Genomic DNA, 10000 nt, shown 5'->3' with positions numbered 1-10000 from the left:
AATCCCCAGTCCAGGTTGGATCATTTTACGTGTTCTTCTCACTGCTGTTAAAAGCAGACTCTACACTACTTAAAAAAAGAATTCATGTGTGTTGTTCATAAAGTGGTAAACATCATGAAATCAAGCCCCACCCCCCACCCCCCCTCACCCCCTCTCTCTCCGTTTTTCTTTTCAATTTTTTTGTAGAAGGATCTATTCAGAACTGGAAGTGCTTGACACATTTAGCGCCGGTTCACTTAGCGATTTATAACCCCCCCCCCTTTTTTTTCCCCCAGCGAATTTACAAACAACCCCAAGTTACAGCACTTAACTCTCTAGCTTTCCGCCTGCCTCTGACTGATCAGGCGTAAACACCGTCAGAGTGTTAGCCAACAGAGATCAAACGTCCTTCCGCAACTTCTGGCTTTAGGGGGTCCCCTACAACATGCATGGCGGCGATCCCTTCCCTGCTCCATCGATCCTACTGACAGGGAAACGTGCCGATTACATCTAGCACTCACCGTCGCTTGCATACAGGGTCTCTTTTTGTGTGACGGGGAGCGCGGGTAATAATGACATGATTGTGCATTTAACCACTTAACGGTAGTAACACGAAAGCGCGTTGTGCACGAGGTGCGTATGCATGCGCACGCACGGACGGACGTTCAACCCGTTTCTCTTTACACACTGCTCTCGCTCCCCTCGCGCGCACGTACACACACGCGCGCGTGCACACACACAAACAACAACTAAGACACTCGTACACACATTTTACACCCTCCCTCAAACACCCCCCCCCCTCCCAACTCCAAACAACACGCCATCCATTGATCCTAAAAGTACACACGCTACATGGGGACGGTCACAGACCCTGTGACCTACTGTCCGGCAAGGTGGGTCCACAAAGCACGTGACGTCCTTAACGCAGCCACGAGCATGTGCGGAGAGAGCAGTTATGGGCTGGCACTGTGGTGTTTTAAACCTGATCTTAATCTTGGGCTTGAAGAGACTGGCCCAGGCGGTCAGTGTGGCTATTTTTTTTTTCAGACTGGCCCAGGCGGTCAGTGTGGCTATTGTTAAAAAAAAAAAAAAGGGGGGGGGGGGGGGGGGGGGGGGAGAGAGAGCACAATACCAAATTTGTATTAGTTACAGGAAATATGTAACATTTACATATACCCCAACGGGTTTTTTGAAATAAACACGTCTTGTATTGCATTGTCGTGGATCACACACAGTATGATTATGACACAATGTCCAAAATACAAGCTTTTTTTTTTTTTTTTTTTTTTTTTTAGGCGTGTTAAATATTGTCCAAGCAGTGGCAAGTAGATTCGCTTTTAACTTGCAAATTCTGTCAAGACTGGTAAAGTTGTGGAAACTGTTTTTTCTCTCTTTTTTTTCTTCTTTCATTCTTTTTACGTGTTAGCAAGGGAAACTAGCTTGGAACGTAAATGGAAATGGGCGTGTAAGTTTAAGGCTCACCACAGAAAAAAACAACAACACCAACAACACACTGTCATCCAACACTCTCAGCACTCTCTCCGTTTGGGTCCATGTCCCGAGACAATGAATGACAACAGGAGTGTGTGCACCACAGAGTGAGAGGGAGAGTGCGCACCGCAGAGTGAGAGGGAGAGTGCGCACCGCAGAGTGAGAGGGAGAGTGCGCACCACAGAGTGAGAGGGAGAGTGCGCACCGCAGAGTGAGAGGGAGAGTGCGCACCACAGAGTGAGAGGGAGAGTGCGCACCGCAGAGTGAGAGGGAGAGTGTGCACCACAGAGTGAGAGGGAGAGTGCGCACCGCAGAGTGAGAGGGAGAGTGCGCACCACAGAGTGAGAGGGAGAGTGCGCACCGCAGAGTGAGAGGGAGAGTGTGCACCACAGAGTGAGAGGGAGAGTGGGCACCGCAGACACAGGAACAGCTAAGCGATGCTTTTATTTCTTTCGGGCGTCTGTCTGACTGAGCGCCGAGCTCCAAAACTGGTGTCTTGAGTTCGAAACTTCTCTCCCCAACCCCCTTTCCACCACTGAACTACAGAAACAACAACAGAAAAAAAAAAGAAAAGGAAAAAAAAAAGAAAAAAAGAAGAAGAAGAAAAAGAAAGAAAGAAAGAAAGAAAAAAAAAAGCAGAAAAAAGCAATATCACCACCAATCTAAGATGTTCTTCTGGCAAACTGTTGTGCTAGTTGCTTGTTGTACCCTCCTCACCCCTTCGGGCGCTATCCTTGTCGGGTCATATGATATAAAAACCCATGTCAAACCTGAATATACGTAATACAGATCGACTGGTCTGCAGACTCAACGACTGACCGGATTCAGAACTTACAGGCAGTAGATAAAACCACGCTAGCCGCCCGAACAGTGATAAAGTTCAGGGTGGCGTCAGTGTACTGTTTCAAAGGCTCCTTCTTCTGACTTTTCCCCCCCGAGATGGATATATACATGTTGGGCCAAATATGCCGTAATGGGTATCGGCGTAAATCGAATACAATCAACGTACCAGCCCAGCCTCCCCAATCTCTCCAAACTTTCTCGGGGACCGTTACCACAACCATCGACTACCCCAACATCCCTATCCCCAAAAAACTTTTTTCCAAAGACTGTTACCACCACCACCACCACCACCACCATCGGTCTGATCACCTGTGGTGTGGGTGTTGACGTAATAGCGCACGTTCGTTATTCATCAACAGCTCCCTTCTCTGGGGGCTGGGACTTCCCCTGCATAACATCTGTCGGCAGCGCGCAGACACACACACACACACACACACACACACACACACACACACACCACCCCGTCTTGGCACCCAGTCAACGAGGTCCATCCAGCAGAACCGAGGAGTCTGGCAGAAGGCACACGGGGGACAAGGGGAGCTAGCCGTGCCCCTCCACCCACCCCCCCCCTAACCCCCGACACCCACCTCGCACCCCCCCCCCCCCACCCTCCCTCAGCCCTTTGGGAGAGGCCGTGGACTAATGACCAAGCGGCTCGATCCTCTTTTCATCATGACTACATCCAGTGCAGTCACATCACCACTGATGTCTGCCGCGGCCCTCCTGGCACCCCCCCCCCCCCCCCACCTCCCACGACCCCCCCCCCCCCCCCCCGGCCCCCCAGATCTCCACAGACCGTCTGGTTACAGGCACGTTCGCGCAGGTAGCAAACACTGTCCATGGCTGGATTATTGCTTTAGCAAGTGTTCTGACAATCGGCTGTTGTAAGTAGTTCTCACGAACTCTGATGATGGGAATCTCAGCTTCTCTCTCTCTCTCTCTCTCTCTCTCTCTCCCTTTTTTTGTGTGTGCAATGTATCATCTTCTCATAGGAACAAACCAAGAGGCGTTCAAGTTTGCTAAATTCACGGAAGATTAATTTTTGAATAATTCTTGAATGATAGGGAGGGAGGGAGAGGAGAGGAGAGGAGAGACAGAGAGAGAGAGAGAGAGAGAGAGAGACAGACAGACAGACAGACAGACAGACAGACAGAGAGACTGAGAGGGTTGGCAATAAAAACTGAGATACATACCATACCAGATGTATTATAATCGATGTGAACAAATCAGAAAAACAACAACAAAAAAACACAAAAAACAAACAAACAAAAAACAAACAAACAAACAAAAACAAACAAACAAAAAAACAAAAAACGAACGACATACAGGAAATAGGAAGGCACACACCACAACCAACCAACCACCACCACCACCACCACCACCAACCAACAAAGAAAAGGGGAAAGCACTCACAGGGCAGGACGTCAGAGTAGCGGTTCTTGCGGGCGTTGGCGGCGTCGCTGGCGATGGCGGTGCTGCAGGGGTCAGCCTGGTAGGCGGCCAGAGCCTCCCACTCCTGCTGGAGCCGGTCCCCGTTCTTCAGGTGATCCTCCATGTAGGCCTGCACACACACAGGAGGACCATTATGAAAAAAAACCAATAAAAAAACACACCCCAAAACAAACAAACAAACAACAACAAAAACCCAACAGAATTGACCCCACTCTTTTTTTTCTGTTGTTTTAATTCACTCAGTACGGCCAGTCCTCTCTTCTCCTCTACACAGACCCCTCGGATGTCCAGTGGGTGTCTGAATGACCCAACCTTAGGCTTCCGTCGTCAGAATTGTGGTATTCTTTGTCAACATTCACCTCTTCAGTATAAGAGCCTTCCGCTTGCAATATTTTGATGATGGTAACTGGGGTGAAACGCTGTTAACGTCGTCTCTTTCACCGTTCGTATGGAGAGAGTTAAACTGTTCAATTCTTTCCATCACGACAGTCCACCAAGTTTTTAGCGTTTAGCTTGTAATCTGCATGTATTACAGACTTCACCACACTTAAATTTCTCTACCGAGACAAATAAAGTTATTCTGATTCTGATTCCCCGCACATTCTAACTGGCTCTAGCGCGCGCGCACACACACACACACACACACACACACACACACACACACACAGAGCAACAAGCGTCAGGTGACGGAGGAGGATTTGGTGATCAGTGGAGGATGACGAGGAGGGAGGAGGAGGAGATGGAGGAGGAGGAATGTACGACCCAGAGCACCTGGCGTCAAGCACTAAAAACTAGGGTGATGATGGAGGAGGAGGAGGAGGAGAAGAAGAGAGGAAGATAAAGAGGAGGAAAAGGGGGAGGAGGATGAGGAAGAAGAGAGGAGGAGGAGGAGGAAGAAGTGGAAGAAGAAAAGAGGGAGGAGGAGGAGGAAGAGGAAAAGGAAGAAGAGGAGAAAGAGGAAGAACAGGAGGATGAGGAAGAGGAAGTGGAGGAGAAGGACTAGAATGAATGAATGAATGAATGAATGAATCGTTATTTTCCAACGGTGAAGATATTAGCACTTTGGCCGACTTACACATCTGCCGTTGTTCTAAGAGACACACAAACATGTACGCATATAAATGTAGTTATACTTTATACTTAATACATGTATAATGTGCGAGTATAACACAGGAAGGTTAAGTAAGAGGGGGAGGAGAAGGAGGAGAGTAGCTTCAAGGGAAATGTTCAAGCGCGCCCGCGTATGTGTGTGTGTGTGTGTGTGTGTGTGTGTGTGTGTGTGTGTGTGTGTGTGTGTGTGTGTGTTATGTGAATGTGTCAGAGAGAGAGAGAGAGAGAGAGAGAGAGAGAGAGAGAGAGAGAGAGAGAATAACCAAATTTGAACATCAAAGTTTAATAAGAAAGAAATGAGTTCTCAAGCAATAGCCTTGTGTGCTTTTGTTTTGAAGATTTTGCAACTGTGACAGTCTTTTTTTATTTTAATTTTTTTTTAAAGACGAATTTACAGTGGTTGAATACACTACACATATGACAATATATCATCGATGACACAAGACACAGGTATATTAGTAAACATGACATGCATAATGTCTCTGACCATTTCCAACCTACGTCTTACCGAGTGTGAAGTCTTAAAACCCATAAGATGAATCTTGCGTTCAAACGATGAAAGCTCCCTAAATCAGAAACGATGGTCAACTTATTGAAACAGTCAATATCGAAAATGCTGTTGATAAGAGTCGGTAAATCAGCACTCAAACAAACTTCATATTTAACAGAAGTAATCCGTTCTTGGAATCGGGGTGATAAAAATAAGGAGTTTTAGCGATGGGTCCGGGATGTTATCCCTTCTGAATTAACTCACTCAGTACGACCAGTCCTCTCTTCTCCTCTACACAGACCCCTCGGATGTCCAGTGGGTGTCTCAATGATCCAACCTTTAGCGTCCGTCGTCAGAATTGTGGTATTCTTTGTCAACATTCACCTCTTCATTGTAAGAGCCTTCCGCTTGTAATATTTTGATGGTGGTAATTGGGGAGAAACGCTGTTAACGTCGTCTCTTTCGCCGTTCGTATGGAGAGAGTTAATTAAGACACGTGGCGGATGTTAGGTGTGATCTGAATTCACACTGCGCTGACGTGACGATAATTCATGTACTTCGAAGTTGAACTTTCTGCTCCTGAGACTTTTTTGTTGTTGTTTTCAATAAGCTACACTGTCAAAACAACAGAAACAAAGAACAAACTCCAAGCAGTAAAAACGGACCATAGTCCTTGGAAGTCCCGTAAACTGAGAAAGGAACCTTACAAGTCACGAGTTCACCGCCATAAAATTGCGCGCCATTTTTTTTATTCCAAGAATGCCAACAAAAAAGGAACCCTACAACAAAGGAACCCGACAAGAGGAACCCCACAAAAACACCCAGAACACACCAGCACGAAAAAAAAAAAAAAAAAAAAAAAGGAATGGACCCTACCTCGAAACTGCAACGATTCCATCACGGTGTCCGCGAGTACACTCCAGTTCGCTACTAAACAAAACCAAACAAATCATGAGGGTGGCGCTTGGAAGTCGGAACCAGACGGCAAGCACTGGGCTTTTTCCCCCAGCCCTATCTGATGATGACTGTGAAGTTCTTGTCTGGACACACACTCACACAGTTCACGACACTGGAAGAGAGAGAGAGGGGTGGGGTGGGGTTGGGGGCTGGGGGGGTGGGGGGGGAGTTGTGGGGGAGTGGGAGGGGACAGGGCAAAGTTCTCCCAGGCTCTGATTGCTGACTGAAGCTGTACAGCTGCTCCGTTGCGGTGGGCAGGCAGCTAGCTGCTGTTGCGGGTCTTCATCAATACTGGCACGGGGTCTGGCAGGTCATGACTCTGTGTCTATCTCCCTCTCTCCTTTTCTCTGCGCGACGCTCTCTCTCTCCGCCCCGCCCCCCCCCCCCCCCCTTTCTCTCTCTCTCTCTCAGTCTCATTTTCTTTCACCCACATCCCGCCTTTCTTTCACCATCACCATCATCATCACCACCACCACAACCCTGTGTTTCCATGCTTGATACCCACGTCATGTCTCTCTCTCTCTCTCCCTTTCAGCGCTGTCTGTATAAGCGCTGCCCCCAGCTCTGATTGGATTCCTTCCTTGTCCTCCTCTCCCGGAGGTGGTCCTCTCCACGCTTCACGGCAGCTGTTCAGGGGGGGAGGCAAGAGCTACTGTGGACGGACTCTCTCCTCTCTACCTCTCTCTCCCACACAGACACACACACACACACACACCATCGTCACAAGGGCCAGCATGGCCCCAGCAGTGCCATGACAACAGCAGTTGCTGGGCAAGCACGCAGCAGGCCCATATGACCAATCCACTTCTGCCCCGCCGACACCCCCGACACACACACAAACAACCTTCCTACCCCTCCCCCTTTACCACCTCTCCATCTGTTGATCAGCAGCAGCTGTTATCAGGAGGACACGGAAGAGGGTGGGGAGGGAGAGGGGGAGGTATTGGTGGGGAGAGGGGCGCGGGGGTGGGGGAGGTGAGAGGAAGCATGGAGAAGGAGAAAGAGAAGGGTGGTAGCGGTGGTGGTGGTGGTGGTGGTAGTGGTGGACGACGAAAAGTGGTTGGCGCTCTTTGTTCAAGACGTGTCTTGTCTCGATCCATCTCCGCGTTATTGATCGTCAGTTCTTTTCATCCTGCAGTCCTGTTACCGCCCTAATGAGTTTGCTGTGTCACGCCAGTTTAACTCCCTCTCCCCTCTACACCCCTCCCACCCCACCCACACCCCCCTGCCACAATCTGTCCGTCCGTCCGTCTCTCTGTCTAATGAACAAGCTTCTCCAACGTTACCACACACACACACACACACACACCAACAAACCTGGCATGTAGTACCAAATAATGTTTTAATAAAAATCACTGTTCATCCCCACCAGCCGCCTCTCTCTCTCTCTATCTCTCTCTCTCTCCTCCCCTCCGCGGGAGATTTGGCCACAAAAAACACCATCACCAACCTCAACTGTCACCACAACAGCCCTGTGAATCCATGCAGCTGATGACCACCGAGCTCGGACCACACGAGAAAAAAAAACCCCCCCCCAAAAAACCCAAAAAAACTGTCAACGTGTTTTCTCCATTAACAGGGGAAACAGGAACTGGCCGCAGCCGGCCAATGAAAAGCCCCGGCAGCACCGGCAGTGGCGTCACACACAGTGATGTCACGTTCTATCCACGAGCCCTGTGATGCTTTTGCTGCTCGGCACAAGGCGGGCTACTGCTAAACAGACCCCCCCCCCCCACCCCCCTCACCTCCCACCCCCTCCAACCCCTAGCAGTTCATCAGCCTTTGTCGGGATTCCGGGGGGGGATTTGAAAAGGGAAGCTGCTTGCCTCCCCTTGAAACCTCTCTCGTGTTTTTTTGGGCGGGAGGAAGGGAGGAGGGAGGGAGGAGGAAGGGAAAGGAGGAAGGAAAAGCCACCGTTATGTCACAACAACAAACTCTTCAATTCTTCCTTGCCTTCCGAGGCCGGGTCATCTTTGTCGAGCGCCACGGTAAAAAGACAAAAAGAAAAGAAAAAAAAGGAGGATTGGGACAACGTTGAGGAGAAATAAATCCGGCGTGTTTTCATCAACATGCACTCTTAATGTGACTGAATGTGTGATGGGGCCCCGAGTCCCAACAGATGAGACAACGTGGCTGGTGGAATAATCATGTTGTTAATTCACACCATTATAGTTGTGAATATAACATGGCTATTGGGACATTTTTTTTTTTCTAATCAAGGCTCTGTGTGTGTGGCTGAATGTATGGAAGGGGTGGGGGTGGGGGGTGGGGGTGGGGGTCTGAACCCCAACACACGAGACAACGTGGATGGCAGAATAATCATGTTGTCAGTCCACACCATTTAGTTGTCACGTGGATGTTGGGACTTTTTTTTTTTTTTTTTTTTTTTTAAATCAAGGCAAGTCCCTTCTTCGTTTAGAACAACCCAAATGCAGCAAGCAGATAAGGAAATCACGCCCGACCTGAACCAAATTAGATCAAATAATGTTATATATATACCGAACTGTCTTCCAGCAAGCTGAAAAGAGAAAACGCACCGAACTAAGCCAAATTTTGATCAAATAATGTTATTTATAATGAACTGGGTTTTTTTTTTCAGCAATCACAAAAGGGAAACCACACACAGCTAAGCCAAATTTGATCACAGAAGGCTATTCACAGCGCAACAAAACCATAACAGTCGTTTAATTTCAATCACAGGATACCAGTTTAGAACTGGTAAGAAAATCAGCGATCGTTTTTTTTTCAGCAATCACAAAAGGGAAACCACACACAGCTAAGCCAAATTTGATCACAGAAGGCTATTCACAGCGCAACAAAACCATAACAGTCGTTTAATTTAAATCACAGGATACCAGTTTAGAACTGGAAAGAAAATCAGCGATCGTGGCAGAATAAGGGCTCCAAAATCAAAGACTGTAAAAGAAACAAAAAAAACTATTTGATCACAGGATCTGTTCCAGCCATTTTCACCAGCCATCCTGATTACTGCTGGACACTGGGTGAGAAGGAGGGCGAACCTAAAGCACACAACTTCACGCGAACAACCGGCATGAACACGTTCATTGTCAGAAGAAACTCCCAGCGCAAACGCTGAAAAGATCTGTATTTACTTTTATTTCCTGTGTATTCTCATCATCATCATTCAAATAAATGTAGATGGACAAACTGTTGACACTGGCGAAGAGAAAGATGCTGAAGCAACCAGAGGCATGCAGTTTGTCCAACTGTTGACAAGGCAAAGAGAAAAAATGCGCAAACAGCTAGAGGCATGCAGTCGGACAAACTGTTGACAAGGCGAAGAGAAAAATACTGAAGCAAACTGAGGCATGTAGTTGGACAGATGTTGACAAGGCGAAGAGAAAAATACTGAAGCAACCCGAGGCATGTAGTTGGACAGATGTTGACAAGGCGAAGAAAAAGACACTGAAGCAACCGGAGGCATACACTTGGACAGATGTTGACAAGGCGAAGAGAAATAGGCTCAAGCAACCAGAGGGATGCAGCTGGACAAACTGTTGACAAGACGAAGAGAAATAGGCTCAAGCAACTGGAGGCATACACTTGGACAGATGTTGACAAGGCGAAGAGAAATAGGCTCAAGCATCCAGAGGCATACACTTGGACAGATGTTGACAAGGCGAAGAGAAATAGGCTCAAGCAACCGGAGGCATACAC

General features: G+C 48.1%; 1 protein-coding gene across 1 annotated transcript in view; it reads right to left on the bottom strand.

The window, feature by feature from the left end:
* The window catches only part of LOC143293871 (uncharacterized), a 431915-nt gene that overhangs the window by 36476 nt on the left and 385439 nt on the right, over nt 1–10000 (bottom strand). The window contains exon 14 of the mRNA XM_076605190.1: nt 3727–3874. Coding sequence (XP_076461305.1) covers nt 3727–3874 — 148 coding nt within the window. The remainder of the gene's footprint in view (nt 1–3726; nt 3875–10000) is intronic.

The sequence above is a fragment of the Babylonia areolata genome, chromosome 19 (genome assembly GCF_041734735.1).
Source record: "Babylonia areolata isolate BAREFJ2019XMU chromosome 19, ASM4173473v1, whole genome shotgun sequence".
NCBI classification, from domain to species: domain Eukaryota; kingdom Metazoa; phylum Mollusca; class Gastropoda; order Neogastropoda; family Buccinidae; genus Babylonia; species Babylonia areolata.
The sequence above is the reverse complement of the archived record's forward strand: the minus strand, read 5'-3'. Positions and strand labels throughout refer to the sequence as shown.